The sequence below is a fragment of the Limanda limanda genome, chromosome 3, assembly GCF_963576545.1.
Source record: "Limanda limanda chromosome 3, fLimLim1.1, whole genome shotgun sequence".
Classification (NCBI taxonomy): domain Eukaryota; kingdom Metazoa; phylum Chordata; class Actinopteri; order Pleuronectiformes; family Pleuronectidae; genus Limanda; species Limanda limanda.
In genome coordinates this window covers 3,457,619-3,473,381 of record NC_083638.1, presented here as the reverse complement: position 1 = coordinate 3,473,381, position 15,763 = coordinate 3,457,619, and the positions used below count along the sequence as shown (strand labels likewise).

Below are 15,763 nucleotides of genomic sequence, written 5' to 3'. Positions count from 1 at the left end.
AAAAAGCTGACATTAAAGGTTTGCATGCATAAATAAAGGGTTTTAATACATTTAGGACAGAAATAACCCAGTCACTGGCTCCAGGAAGCTTATGATAATTCCGAAAACTAGAAACACAATCTGAATTTAAATCCTTTTCTTGGGACGTTTTCACTTTTGGCTGCCTCTTGTTTTCTTTGACTTGTTTTCAGTCTTTGTTGGTTTGTGGAACCGAGAGAGAAACCGAAGATCGTAACAAGTCTGTCCAGGTCTCGTTAGAAAATAAGATAATGAACTTCATTGTCGCAGAGAATTTTGTTCTGCTAAATATAAAAGTGATAAACTGGTGCGTTGTGCCATATTCATTTTCAGTTGAGGTTCGTTTGATTTCTACCCTGAAGTTATGGATTCATCCGTGTTTGAAAACTTCCAGACTGATTTCTGCTAAACTTGGCCATTAAATGTTGGTGCATGTGTGTATTTTTTTCTTTTCTTTTACATAACACAATTTCCAATATTGTCTTGATTTTCTTGTATGTGAGAACAATTTGTGGCATCAATCTGACTCCAGCACATATGAAACTTTTAACAAGGAGGTCGAGATCATGTGGGTTCAGGAAATGGCTTTGACGCATCGTTTATAGTTTCAGAAATATAAACCAACCTGATGGGCTCTGCTGATTGATGTGTAGTTGGGGAGGGGACCCAACATGTGTTTCTTATTAAATTGACTCATGTTGAGGCAGAAGTATGAAAATCTGGAGAGATTTTATTAAATTGAATCAAATTTTTATCTGTACAGCAAAATCCAATGTCACAATAAAGATCCTGTTACATTTTCATATTAACATGGCAAAATTTATAAATGAAAAAGAACAAAAAACCTGCACACGTGGAGACTTGTGTACAAAACTGACGCCGTTAAACTTCTCTGATCCGACATCGGACGTCGCCACACACACGGAGTTCATTTCAGAAAAACTTTCAGGGAGGAAACGTCTCTTCGGTCATAATCTTGCAACTTGAGCAGAAAACCTCTCGCGTGCGGTTCCCTCTTCTACCGAATCGTTCTCAAATCATTCAAACATCGATGTAAAAAAAAAAAGCTGCAAAAACCTAGTTTTCAGAAATCTTTTCACCAGTGGATGAGCCGACGCCGGAGAACTGAGGCAACAGGCCGATCTGAAGAGGCCACGTACAGCAAGTAAGAGTTAAAGGTGCAAAATGTATATTCATCATTTTGGAATAATCTTTGCATCTTTTGTTAAACATCAGCTAAACAAAGATGCATCAAATGTAAAATACTGAGCGATGGATTTAACAGGTTAGATCATTTTCTATTAACAAATGAATTGTTGATATTCAGCTCAGCCTTCAGGCGACAGTCTGTGTGGAGGAAAAAAAAAAATCTGAGTCGTTACAACTTTGGATCAAAAACAGAAAGAGCAGAATTTTCCAGTTCCACCAGTTTGAGCTCGACAGCAGCTGTTTCTGTGGGTGTGGAGTTTCACTGTGACGAGCTCAGGCAATTAGCTTAGCACGAGAAGAGGAAACCGAGGGAAACACTCGGTCAGAGTTTAAACACCGACACATCTGAAGTCGATTAGAATGTTTTATCTGGTTTGTTTAAACCAAGAAAAACGTGAAAATGAGAATTTGTGGTTGAGATTTGCTAAACAAATTAAATTCTCATATTAACAAATATATGAAGTAATGTAAATAAATAGCTGCTATTTTTTACTCAACACCCAATCTGAAAGAAACAACAGGTCCTGTGGTTCCTCTGCGTCTCTGTTGTCATTTTGGTTTTGTTTGCAGTTGTGCGTCTCTTTGCATTCTATTGGGTCTCGTTGTAGTCGTTTTTCCTGCAGAGTGAATCAGCTCAGTGCAGGTTTAACAGTGGTGTCACAGCTCTAGAGACGGAAATGTTTGGAGATATGTTAAAAAGAAGAACTTCCTATGCAGAGAATCCGCTGTTTTACACGAGTCTCATGTTTCAAATTCATGTTCAAAGCTTCTTCGGGTTCAAACCAGAACAAGAGACGGACTGAAGCATTTCAACGGGTCATCAGCTCAGTGCAGGTTTTACAGAAGTTGTCACACGCAGCGTAACCTTGATGCAGAGATGATTTGAAATATGTATAAAAACAAAAAGAACTTCAGCCGTTACACACGGGTCTCGTGTATGAACTCTACGTTGACGCCATGAGGTCTCTCGTTAAAGTTCGTTAAAGGCAAACGAGAACAGGAACGTGGGCGGAGCCTCGTCCTTCACTGCTGAAACCACAACTTACAAAACCTCCCAAGAGAGAAACGTTCAGCCACACAGAAAACTTAACTTGACTTAATTCAGAACCTTGTCATTAATCGACAATAAATAAGGCATAAAATTAAAAAAAAGAAAAGTGCAAAGATTTTAATTAGCATTTAAATGACGTTTTTAAACATATGTGCACACAACATTCCTGATGACGGAGACCAGCTTGACCTTCACGTCCAGTCAGAGGGAGTTTTCAGTAGCGAGAGACGAGAGTCGGAACTGGACCCGGGGACACGAGGAGCCAAGAGGACGTCGGGACAAATGTTTCCAAGCAACAGGGGAACGTCTCCGAATTCAAACTTAGCCACGAGAGAACGAGTTGCCACGTGTGCGATTCAAGCGGCCGCAGTCTCTTTTAGAAAGAAATCACTTCCTGTTGCTCCACATGCTCCTCGAAAATACCACAAAAAGCATCAGGACTTAACGGGTGGAAACAAATCCAGACGTCAGGAGCAGCCGTCACATCGACTTCACCCCCCACCCCGGACAACGTCCTCGGGGACACGGGTCCAACAGTCGCTGCTCTCCTGATGTTCAGAGACGTCCAAGTAAAGATGAAAGATTTTCACGAGCGGTGGGAAAAGTTTTGCATTTGATGCAAATCTGCAGCAGCAGCCAAACAAAAGAGTTTTACACCAAGGACGGGATCCAGATGTGACCACTGGCGTTGGCACTGTGCAGGCTGGCTGGTTACAGATCGGGCATCTGAGAGAGGAGGAGGAGGAAGAGGAAGAGGAGGAGGAAGGTTTAGGACGATGTGAGGCGTGAGTCTTTTCTTCTCCTCTACCGATTCTTCAGTTCTCTCGTCACTCGCTTGGTGATGCGACCGCACAGCAGCCCGACCAGGAAGAGGATGCACACGCTCACGGAGATCATGAGCAGGATGTAGTTCTTAGAGGGCGACGTCATCACCTGCAGGGCCAGGTCTGAGAAGCCCTCTGCTGGCGCCACCTGCAGGTCGGAGGGGGAAGGTTAACAACACAGCAGAGGAAAATAACAGATGACGACCTGCACAGCTTCATTACACAGAGAAACTCATTTATTAACTTGTCTAATCTCTGATCTCTTCATGCAGATTTATTTGTAATCTGCGTTTTCAGTTTCATGAAACCTTTTCTTGCTTCTTAGATAGATTGATACGTGAAGCTTGTACCTTTGCAGCGTAGCTCCACATGTCGATCCGGTCTTGAAGTCTTTTCTTGCACTCGGGCTGCAGACGGATTCTTTTGTCCTGCAGCGCCTCCAGCAGACACGACATCTCTGCACGAGACACAGCGACACATTAATGAGGTTCAACAGGAAAAACAAGACTTTTCCCGTTAATGTTTCACTTTTCCTGAATCCTGAAACTGATCTTTACGACACACGGAATAAAGTTCTGTTACAAATTCAGAATGACAAGGTGAGAGAACGCACGTCTTCCTCGGCCGGGTGTGATGGCGGCACAGTGGTGCTTGAGGTCCAGGGCGCAGGCCGTGTGAAGCACCGGGTCCACAAAGATGTCCGCCTTGCTCTCCTTCAGCATGTTCAGGACTTCCTGTGCAGAAGAAGAAAAACAGACACAGAGTTTTCAAAACGCTGAATCTACGAAGTTAGAATCAGAAACATTTCTTCACACCGACGCTGGTTTGAGCTAAATTTCTAGTTTCCAAGGGAATCATTTAATTCCCAGTTGGAAGAACATCTGCATTATCACTTTATAATACTGAATCGTTTGGATATTCAATATAAATCATGATCCACAGGTAAAATTATACTTTTAAACAATAATTATTCCCAAAACAGTCCTGAATGATGACACTGGACAGAAGAACAATAACAGTTATTAACCTTTTTACAGGCGTCCTGTTTGATTTTCAGCAGATTGACTTTCAGACACTCCTCCACCTGACCCGTCTGTTCCTGGGCTGCTGCCTCCTCCACACACAGCATGGAGATCTGGACGAAGAGGAGGAAGAGGAGGAGAAGAAGAACATGTCAGTCATCAATCAACAGGTTTAAAGAAACTAAAGGAGACAGAACAACAGGTGTTTGTGTGTTTACCTCGTCTGAGCAGTGCATCTGCAGCTGCGGGTCCAGTCTGTAGTCCAGCGCCGACTCCTGCAGGATCACCCGGATCTGGTCCTCACAGTCTGGAGACAGCCGCTGAACCGGAGCCCACAAAACACACACATTAAAAACAACAGCAACACACACCAGGACCGGGTGAGGGGAACAGAGGAACATTAATTTTCAAGACAGAACAACACAAGTTGTAGAGAAGCAATATTTTAATTCAAACTTATTTGATTAGATCCACACCTCAGGCTTTATCCCACTTTATTATGAATAAACGTTACCGATGCCTTTTATCATTTGACCCTTTTACTTTTGTGAGATTAAATATCTACTTGTCGCCTCCACCTGAGGTCTTTGCAGCTGGTTGTGATGTTGTGTTGCTGTGATGTTGTTGTGTTTGTGGTCCTACCTGGTCAGCGTATTTGAGTTTGAGGCAGGCGATGACCTGACCCTCCAGCTCGCTGTCCTCGCCCGCCTTGTTCAGGATGGGCTGGCAGAACTTTGGGATGTCGGCTCGACAGGCTTTCCTCAGCACCGGGTTCAACCTGTAGTCTGGAGGAGGAGGAGGAAGAGGAGGAAGAGGAGGAGGAGGATGAAGGTGTTTGAGACTGGCCCAGATTCATTACATCTTGTTTCAGATTTCTCAATGCTGCGTGTACCTGTGTTCTGTGTGATCTGTCTCTTGGTGATCATCTGTTTGCACTTGGGATCCATCAGCTCGCTGTTCTTGTTCTGCTTCAGACACTGAAGAACGTTCCTGGCGTCGTTCTCAGTGCAGAACCGCTGCAGGAGAGAGTTCGTACTTCAGTCACAAACCAAACTACTCAGAGGATCCATCAGGATTTAAAGCAACACTGTGAAACTTTTCATTTTCAGGATGGCAGCTTTTAAATATTGGGAATGTTTCCTCGTTTGATTCCCACTCCTCCCCCTGAGCGTCTGTTCTATGGAACTCTGGTGAGTGAGTTCGATCTCCTGTGAGAAGAGTCGCAGCTTAAACTGTCAGAATCAGGTCCAGGAACTGACGAGTAATTAATACTTTTTTGTATTGTAGATTCAGATTTAATATACGAGTGATTTTGACACATTATATCACCTTTTCTTCCTCATCCTCCTCCTCCTCCTCACCTTGATCATCTGCTTGCAGACCCTCATCAGCTGGTAGTCGAGCTCGGGGTCGGTCATCTCGCCCTCCTGCAGCTTGAAGATCCGCTGGTGACAGCGCAGACTGAGCTGCTTCTTATGCTCCTTCAGACACTCGATCATCTGCGGAGGAGGGAGAGGAAGATCCGACAAACCCAAAGAGAAAGGACAGAGTAGAGAAAAGGAGAGAGGATGTTCCTCGTGTTTCTCACCTGAGCGTTACCATAGTTCACGTTGGGACAAAGTCGGCTGATGTCCGATCGACACGGCTCGTACAGATCTGGGTCCAAGCGAATATCCTCCGACTGAGAAAACAGGAGAACGACTTTATCGTACAAACTGTAAAAAAGTGCATCTATTCTTCCTATAAAGGATTTCAGAGCAATTACATTTTTCATTTGCATGATCTCAAATCTTCCCTTAAAAATCGATCTTTGCATTTGCTCTTTTTCTCAGTTTTTCCTCAAACATTGTTGAAATAAAGTGATCAAACTGTGTCCAACAGGATCGTTGTCAGACACTCACCATCTCCAGCTCCTCCACCCGCAGCTGCTTGCGACACTTGAGAGAAACGCGCTGCTCCCGGGCGTCCTGCAGCGTGTCGTTCCTCACGGTGGAGCTCAGACACATGACCACGTCCACCCTGCAGGAGAAGGTGTGAGACGCCAACTGAGCAACAAGTGTCCAACGAGAAAAGGCATCGAAATCAATGTTTCCATGGAGACTTGAACTCACTTTTTCTTGATGTTGGGACACAGATGCAGAACGTCCTCCTTACAGGACATCTTGAACTTGTAGGAGAACCGGAAATCCTTCATTTGAATCTGAGAGTTGAGAGATGGAGGTTTAGTCACATTATTACTCATCAAAACCTCCAGCAGAACAGTTTGTGTGTCTTTGAGTGTCATCAGATCCCAGAGGGAGACGATAACTCTAATGCTGTTGGTTCAGAGCAGATTCAAATCAACACAAAATACAGTCGTGTGCTTCAGATTCACAGAAACCGAACAGAAAAGAAACGATAATGTCAGATGTGATAAAAAAAAAGAGGCGAGAATAGATCAGTGTTTATGTTGCCGTGGTAACTGACCAGCTGGAAGTGCGTCACGCCGACTGAACACTTCTCATTCATCTCTTTCTGGTGTTTGTTCTGAACCAGGCATTCCATCAGGTCGCCCGTGTCGATCTGGTTATCAGCGACGTCCTACACACACACACACACACACACACATACAATAACACACCATTACCGTTTACATGTGATGCACACAACCACAAACGTGCAGCACTTTATTGATCTGTAACAGTTCTAACGTTATAAATACATTTTTTAATATATATTTTGCTTTTTGAGTATGTGAATGTAATCTCTAATTTGTTTCTTCCATGAGTTTTGGATACGGTCTCGTAATAATCCCAGAGATGATGGCATATGAATGCATATAGATACATTTGTGTGTGTCTGTGTCTCTGTGTGTGTTACATTTGTGTGTGTCTGTGTCTCTGTGTGTGTGTGTGTGTGTGTGCTCACGTGGCAGTGGGCCTGGATGATTGGTTCACAGGCTCTGATGAGCAGAGCATCGATCTGGATGTCCTGCAGCCAACAGAGACAGAAACAGGAAGTTACAGCTGACGACAAAACACTCGATTGTTCGCCTCACAACAGAAAAACCTCGTCACGAAAACTAAAACACACACTTTAAACCAAGGAGGTGAATCATGTTGATTCCTTTTAAAACTCCTACGAGTTTCTCTCACCTCTGACTCCAGCTCCGTCAGGTTCCCCACGACCTCCCTGCAGGCAGAGACCAGGTCCTCCAGATGATCCTGCAGACACTCCAGCTCCTGAGCGCACACACACACACACACACACACAGACACACACGTATTAGCTTGAGTCATCAGACCAACAGGAAGGTGCAGCAGCAGACGGTCTCACCTGTCCCGTGTCCGTCTTCTCGCTGCACCACTTGCCGAGGTCGGTCATGCATTTTTTCTGAAGCTCCGGTTCCAACTTCACGTCCAGCGCCCTCTGGTGGAGAATCCTCTGCACCTCCACCTTACAGTCCCGAGATAACTGCGCACACACACGCACCAACACAGTTAGTAATGCTATTATACATGAAGCCATTTCATCGGTATAACCATGTATCAATGCGTCGTAGCTGGTTGAAAAGAAGCTAATTTTTCAATCCTCTAAAGTGACATATTGGTTAATGGTACTTTCATGGTTTCCTGATGTTCGATACTTCAATAATTCCTCCATTACTTGGTAATTATCCTTCTATCCAGTATCCGTCCGTACACACACCGGAGTCGATAGTTACCTCACGTCAGATCAAGTTTAATGCAAATACAGTCCTGGAAAAATCCTAATGAAAAGTATGAATCACAAAATTATGACATCATTAAGCAAATGTCCAAATTCGAAATTCACGGCTTCAATCGTCCAATTATAAAGAAAAATTAAATCTCATTTGTTTCAGTGCATGAACAGATTGATTTGTTGAAAACTCTGATCTGACACCAAACACATGTTCAACATGTAGACGACAAAACACACAAAAACCTGATTCACAACAAAACTGAACGAGTGATTTGAAATTCAGTGCTTGGTAATCGACTGCTTTTTTAAACATAGGATTAAAAATTAGGATCAAATTATACATTTCAACCCTTCACCAGAATCAATGCTGATTGATTTAGGTCGACTCACTGTACCTGATCCTCTGGATTTACCTGTTAAATTTAAAAACATCAGAGTTACACCTGCACATCCGGCTCCGACACACAACAGAATTGTTCATCCGATGAAGCTAAAGCAGTGAGCGTGTTTGTGGCGTCCTCCTACCCGCCGTCCCTGCTCCTCCGTGCGGTAGGCGTGGCGGTACAGACACGAGAAGACGGCGCCCGGCGGCATCAGCTCACTGGTCTCATTCCAGCCGTGGGTGTGGCAGAGGCGGGCGGCGTCACCCTGACACTTCTTATACAGGATGGGGTCCAGTCTGGGAGACAGAGGAGGGAATATTACACCTGTTTAATTGAATGTGAATTATACCACAGCTTTACAGGTCAGTTAGTTTAAAACAGGGGTGGGCAAACTTTTTGCCTCGCGGGCCACAATGGGTTCCAAAATTTGCCAGAGGGTCCGGGCCAGGAACAGATGGATGGAGTGTTTTTGTGAACTAATATAAATGACATGGAGAAATCATTACATGAAAGGATTTGGCCTTTACCAAGTAGCAAAGCACTTATTTGCAATTCAACAAAAACCCGCCTTCAGAGAAAGGTTTGCTAGCCTTTGCTATTTCAAATGCCCCCAAAAATCATGACTTGGTAGATGACTCTTTATTCGCAGTTTGTCTGTGAAAAAAAATGTTGCCGAGTCTGTAAATAAGTGTCCGCTTTTCGTTTCCTTGATGCTCTCATTTGACAGAAGGGCTCACAGGGCAAAGGGCCAAAGTGAAGGGAGATCATGTGACCTTTCCAGCCCGATACACCACACTCCCGGGCAAATTTAATTCAGCTGACGCTTTTATCCAAAGCGACTTACAATAAGTGCATTCAACCCCGAGGGTTCAAACCCAGAACAACAAGAATCAAGAAAGTTTGATTTCTTCAAAAATAAAGCAAAACTACGAAGTTCTATAAGTACGTGCCATTTAAGTGCAAAAAATTGTTAGTTTTTTTGTACTTTTTTTTTTTATTATTTGGACAAGTTCGACGGGCCGGACTCAAAAGCCCAACGGGCCGTACGTTGCCCGTGTCTGGTTTAAAACCACTATCAGAGCCATGTGAGGACAAATGAAGTGAAGGAGAAGTTCATCCGTTTGTAGAAAATGTGAAAATCTTAAATGAAAACTATTTAAAAAGCGGCGAAAGAGTCGAGGAGCAGATAAAGTGAGAGTGGACAAACATTTCTAAATGATATTCAGGTTCCTTCAGGTCGGCTGGGACATCTACTCGATTCTTTTTAAACTGCACATGTCGGTTATCGAGGAGTTTACATCGAGGTCGGGTTCAGGCCGAGCATCTCATCCAGAGTCACAGGGAACAGACTCACTTCCAGTCTCTGGATATGAAATACTGCAGCTCCAGCAGTCGGTGTTCACAGTCCTCCACCATCTTCTCCGTGTACAGGTGCTCCATCAGACACGACAGGATCCTGCACACACACACACACACACACGTTAATTCATTGTTTTCATATTTTCACATTGTAATTTAGTTCAGGTTGCATAGTCGTGTGTAGCCAGCTCACATCGGGTCTCCGGTGCGGATGTGCTTGCAGGCGGTCTGGATCACCGACTCGCACGCCTCGTTGAGCGCCCGGTCGATCCGGTAGTCGGCTCCGGGGTCGGCCGACTGGATCAGACTCTGCAGCTGAAGCAAAAAACAAGGTTCAGACAAAACGTAGAGTGAGCAGCTCGATTACAACTCGTTTTATGAATCCTCCAGCTTCAGAGGTCTTCATCCAGATAACGGTGGCCGGGTCGGCTGTGGTCTTACTGCGTTCTGGCAGACGCCCTCCACCGTGGCGCTGCGGTCGCCGCGGCCGATCCTCATCAGGCAGTGCAGCGTGCGGCCTTTGCGGTGCAGCCCGGAGCAGTGGGCCTCGATCTCCGTCCGGCAGTGCAGCACGATCTCCGGACTCAGAGAGAAATCCTCCATCAGCATCTTCCGGTAGTCCACCATCTCGCCCTGACACTCGCCGCTGACCGTGCGACCTGGAGAGCAGGAGGTCACATGTAATACATTTTATTTCACAGCGCCTTTCATGTCACTCAAGGACGCTTTACAATTTAAAACGGGAGCAAACAAATAACAAAACAATTAAAATTAAAAGTGCAAGTAAAAACAGCATGGCAACTACAGTGAGAATGCAATCCTGAAAAGGTGGGTTTTTGAGAGAGGATTTGAACTGAGGGAAGGAGTCAATGTTTCGGATGTCAGGTGGGAGTGAGTTCCAGAGTTTGGGAGCAGAGCGGCTGAAAGCTCTGCTCCCCATGGTGGTAAGCCGGGCAGAGGGGACAGTTAGATGGATGGAAGAGGAGGATCTGAGGGAGCGGGTGGAGGTGGCAGTGTGAAGGAGGTCAGACAGGTAGGGAGGGGCACAGTGGAACCCTGATAACATGCGGGACGTGCATACTGTCCTTTTTGATATGACCCTTTAATTCAATGACTAGGACGCTGCTTCTAAATCCACTCAAAGTGACCCCGCAGCTCTTTGGGCTCACCGCGGTGCACGGCGGCCTCCAGGCACAGCAGCAGGTAGGACAGCCGGGCCTCGCGGGCTCGCGGCAGGTTGGTGTCCAGGCTGCAGCGCTGCTTCCTCAGGTCCAGCTTACAGGCCTTAGCCAGCGAGTAACTGACCCGGTAGTCCTGAGAGATCAGCTTCTGACGGGTGGTCAGAGCGTCGCGGCACTGGGGGGGGGGGGGGGAGAGGGAGAGGAGGCCGAGGTGAATCCGGAGGAATTCAGAACACAACTGAGTTTGTAGATTAACAGCTCAAGAGATGTCGTACCTTTTCTGACATGGCCTCTTCAAACTTGTGGTTGAACAGACACTTGTAGACTTTCCCTTCTCCCGCCTGAGTCTGTGAAGAGAGAAAGAGAGAAAGAGAGAAAGAGAGAAAGAGAGAAAGAGAGAAAGAGAGAAAGAGAGAAAGAGAGAAAGAGAGAAAGAGAGAAAGAGAGAAAGAGAGAAAGAGAGAAAGAGAGAAAGAGAGAAAGAGAGAAAGAGAGAAAGAGAGAAAGAGAGAAAGAGAGAAAGAGAGAAAGAGAGAAAGGAGTTCCATTAACTGACAGTGAGTGAAATACTATTATAATTGATCTTGTTTTATATATATATATTGTTGTTTAATGTCTGATTGTTGTTTATGTACAGTGCACCAACCACACCAAGGCAATTTCCTGTATGTGCAAATATACTTGGCAATTAAAATAAGTCTGATTCTGATTCTATTGGATCTAATTCATGGACAACGGCCTCCTTTGTACTTCTGTTTTTCACCTTTGTATCGTTTTACATTCATTGAGATAACATCTGCTTCTTCACAGATGTTCATTGATTCATGTGCAACAATAACATTAATATTAATAACCCTCTATTAATCAGGAATGGATCTAATTTAATTTACGGACATGTTATATCTGGTTCCATCTTGTACTGTGTGAGGATGTTTGTGTGTCTTTAAGAAATCGTACAAAGCATAAATCTCATATGAGATAACATATCTATCAAAATGTGGTAAAACATTCAATCATCAATCAATCAAGTTTTATTTGTATAGCCCACATTCACAAATCACAATTCGTCTCATAGGGCTTTAACATGGTGTGACATCCTCTGTCCTTAACCCTCAACAAGAGTCAGGAAAAACTACTAAAAACCTTTTTAACAGGTAAAAATATGTAGAAACCTCAGAGAGACACATGTGAGGATCCGTCTCCCAGGACGTGCAATAGATGTCATGTGTAGAGGAGAACATCATCAGGATTAAAGTTTTTAAAACATTGAGTTAATGAATCCTAAAGATGCTCATGAATAATGATGTTTGTGTCTCACGTTCTGACAGAACCTCTCCCGGTCGTCTCGACAGGAGAAGTACAGATGTCGGTCGAGGTGGAAGTCGTCTGACGACAGCTCGGCCACCCGCAGGATCGACCTCTGACACTCTTCTTTGATTGGACGAGCGTGATCCTGCTGCTCCGCCTCCCGCACCAGCGCCTTCTCCAGACAGGAAATCACTTCCCCCTGGGAGTGCACGTCCTGAGGAGGAGGAGGAGGAGGAGGAGGAGGAGGAGGAGGAGGAGGAGGAGGAGGAGGAGGAGGAGGAGGAGGAGGAGGAGGAGGAGGAGGAGGAGGAGGAGGAGGAGGAGGAGGAGGAGGAGGAGGAGGAGGAGGAGGAGGAGGAGGAGGAGGAGGAGGAGGAGGAGGAGGAGGAGGAGGAGGAGGAGGAGGAGGAGGAAGAGGAGGAGGAGCGAGAGAGAGGACGAAGGTACGAGATCAATGTTCAACCTGTCGTATCCAGAACCTCCAGACTCTATATAACCAAACAGACGACTAGCATCTCCTTAAAGTCTGGTTGATTTATCTTAATCTAAACACAATCCATCACAGACACACACACACACACACACACACACACACACACAGACACACACACAGCTCCCACCTTGAGTCCCACGTTGATGCTGCCGCAGTGCAGGCTGTTGATGTCCTCTTTACATTTGTCCATGAAGCCACAGATGAGTCGAAAGTCGCTGAAGACGATGCCGGTCATCTTGGTGATGTACTGGTTACACTGGTGCTCGCTGATGTTGCCACGGTGATCCACCAGGCAGGACACCAGGTAGCCCCTCCCTCGCTCCTCCTCGTTACACTCCTTCAGCTGAAGGGGTCGGACATGTGACGGGTTTAAGAATCATTTGAATAAGGAGACGTATGATTCAGATCGGTCCTGATCCGCACTCACCTCAGCGATGGTGCTCTTACAGACTTCTGTGGCCACCGACTCAAACTTTGGGTCCGTGGTCAGGTTGAGTTTGTAGTTCCACAGGAGCTGATGGAGAAAATAAAACATTTGTAACATGACATTTTTATAGAGATCACAAGGATCGAAAAGGACACTCGAACATATATTCACTGTATTTCAGCCCGATCCCAAAGCCTCTTCTTCTCATTATGTGACATTCTAATTATTTCCTCAGTCTGAGTAAACCAATGGACCGAAAATGACCTGAATCTCATTTTCCCAGTTGATAAACTCAACATGCTTGACCGTTAATCAGAGAAAAATAAAGTATTTGACTGAGTTAACTTGAGTTTTCAGGACCAATCACAAGCAGCGGAATTTAACACAGTGAAAAAGGGTGATGTTCCCTCTTTGTTTGTTTGTTCCAGGATTACACAACAACTACCGAACATATGTCAACATAACTTGGTGGCAGGATGTGGAAAGCCAACTACTTCCTGCTGTGGCTCCACCTACATGACCCACACAGGAAGTGGCTCAGTCGCTCCCTGTTGTAAACGAGTGTGTTTGTAATGTCGTGTTCTCTCGTCATGTGTCGACACTTCAGAATTATTCATTGTCGTTAGTCAGTCGTCATCAAACTCTGCAATCAAGCAATAAAAAGTGAGACTATTGTAGAAGAGCTTCTTATAAACAGTCTGTGGAGCAGAGTGAAGTTAGAAAACTTTGTGCTCATCCAACCTGGTTAAACTGCATCACATGACAGTTAAGAGTTGCACTTTTTTACATATTAACTTATTTTCCAGTGAATAATTCATGGATCTTGATGTTAAACCCAGATTGAGGAGCCTGTCGGGTCCTGGCAGACGTATAAGCTCTGAATTCTAGTTGGATTTTCCTCAGCTGTACGAAGAAGTTTCTAAATCTCTCTCGCTTGTTCCCTCTTCATCATTCTGCCTTTTTTATTTATGTGCCTGTTGTTTCCCGGCCAGCCCGGCTCCAGCTGCAGGAGCCACAGATAACAGCGAGTGACAGGCAGGCCGCCCAGACAATAACACCAGGACAAGAGTGTGTGAGTGTGTAAGTGTGTGTGTGTGCTGTTGCTAATTGCAGCCACAGCTTCCCGGTGCTGTAATAAAAGGTCCATTAACCTTTTGGCATTTTCAAAGACCCGTCTGCCGTTAACTGCCGTGGACTCTGGACACCGGAGTTTTATCATCCAGACACTGAGAGCAAGCTTTGAGAATCGCTCACTGAAGAAAAGAGGACAAGCGTCGGAGGCTGATGAAGGTTCAGACCAAGGGTGTGTGTGTGTGCGTGTCTGTGAGTGTGTGTGTGTGTAGGGATACTTACATGGTTACAGTCGGGAGCGAGGTCACTTTCCTGCAGAGAGACAGAGAAATATATAAGTTAAAACTTGAAAACCACTTTTCCCCTGTACACACGTATTAAAAAGAATATTCTACATTCGCTATCCTGTTTTTACTTATATTTGAATTATTAATCATTATACAGGAAGTGTTGTTAGAGGCTAAATCACCATCCCCCCACTTAAAGGCCAGTTTCATATCTGTCAGTTCTTTTTCTGACTCTGAATTTCACTCGTCACGATGTTGTGTTCCTGTTTGTGTTATCTCTGCTCAGAGTCTGTGTTCAAAGTGCAAGTGATGTGGTTTCTCTGTTTCCCTGGCAAACCGCACGCTGCAGTGACCGTGGCCAGCTTGTTGTGAAAGTGATGTTTCCAGGTCTGTTCTGAACAGAAGCCAAAACCAGTTTTCACCAACTTTATCCGACAAACGGCTGATTCTGCACCGAGGTGCTGCAGGAACGGACAAAATAAAAAAGCTTAAAAAAAAAGAGCCGTACAACTAGGGTTGCAAAATTCCGGGAATATTCAAAGTTGGAAACTTTCCATGGGAATTAACGGGAATTAACGAGAATTAACGGGAATTAACAGGAAGAAACTGAACCTTTTGTGGGTAATTTATACTAACTGTATTTACCTTGTCATATATAAATATAAACATTTTGTTTTTGTCATAGGCTGATTTGAGCCCTGAGGAAACTTTGGGCACTTGACTATATGCTTCTGCATCGTTGTGTCATTCTTAACATAGGTCTTTGCACAGTATTTGCAAATGTACACAGCCTTTCCTTCTACATTGGATGGGGTGAAATGTCTCCACACATGAGAGAGTGCACGTGGCATTGTTCTGTAGAATAAGATGAGGAAGAAGTTTGTAAAAAAACACTAATGCAATGCCAGAGATATAAATAGTTAGCCAAACAATTGGAATCGTCTGTAAACATATTTTACAATTGATGGATAAATGAATGGAAATAGTCTAGATGAACAGATGAACAATCCTCAATCAGCATGCTAATATCTTTTCCCCAGTGATATCATCGAAGCTAAACTTCCCATGGAAACGTTCCGCCCCTTTGCAACCCTACGTACAATCATAAGCTTTACGTGTGTGTTTTTGCGAGGATTAAATAAAGATATATCAGATGTATTCAGAAACAACCAACTAACTCTAAACAACTGAGATGCTGGTGAGGACAAGTTGTTCAACAAACGTGGATCAGTGGACCTAGCCTTAGTTTGGGGGTCTTACTTCCTTTCCTCACGTCTGTCCTCAGGGGACCATCGTCTCTAACCTCTTAAAACACTGTCTCTTTTTTTGAAGAGTCCACATTTTAAATAAGACAAAAAACCCTCTGATCAGATGCTGAGTGCTGATAGATGAGCTCGACTGTTTCTCGTGAGTTTCACTTGAGGAAAC

The 15,763-nt window shown here is 44.6% G+C and overlaps 1 protein-coding gene across 2 annotated transcripts in view; it reads right to left on the bottom strand.

Annotated features, from left to right (window-relative positions):
- Window positions 1-728: 728 nt before the first annotated feature.
- The window catches only part of LOC132999122 (Golgi apparatus protein 1-like), a 19,173-nt gene continuing 4,138 nt past the window's right edge, over window positions 729-15,763 (bottom strand). Inside the window, exons 2-27 of one of the 2 annotated variants that reach the window (XM_061068908.1) lie at window positions 14,331-14,360; window positions 12,978-13,064; window positions 12,678-12,893; window positions 12,068-12,271; window positions 11,025-11,096; window positions 10,738-10,924; window positions 10,010-10,227; window positions 9,762-9,883; window positions 9,564-9,665; window positions 8,352-8,505; window positions 8,222-8,239; window positions 7,440-7,577; window positions 7,259-7,345; window positions 7,032-7,094; window positions 6,591-6,704; window positions 6,236-6,324; window positions 6,026-6,143; window positions 5,713-5,805; window positions 5,486-5,623; window positions 5,017-5,140; window positions 4,767-4,909; window positions 4,343-4,444; window positions 4,130-4,237; window positions 3,716-3,836; window positions 3,453-3,559; window positions 729-3,250 (exon numbers count right to left, since the gene is read on the bottom strand). In XM_061068908.1, coding sequence (XP_060924891.1) covers window positions 3,083-3,250; window positions 3,453-3,559; window positions 3,716-3,836; window positions 4,130-4,237; window positions 4,343-4,444; window positions 4,767-4,909; window positions 5,017-5,140; window positions 5,486-5,623; window positions 5,713-5,805; window positions 6,026-6,143; window positions 6,236-6,324; window positions 6,591-6,704; window positions 7,032-7,094; window positions 7,259-7,345; window positions 7,440-7,577; window positions 8,222-8,239; window positions 8,352-8,505; window positions 9,564-9,665; window positions 9,762-9,883; window positions 10,010-10,227; window positions 10,738-10,924; window positions 11,025-11,096; window positions 12,068-12,271; window positions 12,678-12,893; window positions 12,978-13,064; window positions 14,331-14,360 — 3,123 coding nt within the window. In that variant the 3' untranslated portion in view covers window positions 729-3,082. The remainder of the gene's footprint in view (window positions 3,251-3,452; window positions 3,560-3,715; window positions 3,837-4,129; window positions 4,238-4,342; window positions 4,445-4,766; window positions 4,910-5,016; window positions 5,141-5,485; window positions 5,624-5,712; window positions 5,806-6,025; window positions 6,144-6,235; window positions 6,325-6,590; window positions 6,705-7,031; window positions 7,095-7,258; window positions 7,346-7,439; window positions 7,578-8,221; window positions 8,240-8,351; window positions 8,506-9,563; window positions 9,666-9,761; window positions 9,884-10,009; window positions 10,228-10,737; window positions 10,925-11,024; window positions 11,097-12,067; window positions 12,272-12,677; window positions 12,894-12,977; window positions 13,065-14,330; window positions 14,361-15,763) is intronic. The other variant, XM_061068909.1, reaches the window with a different exon arrangement.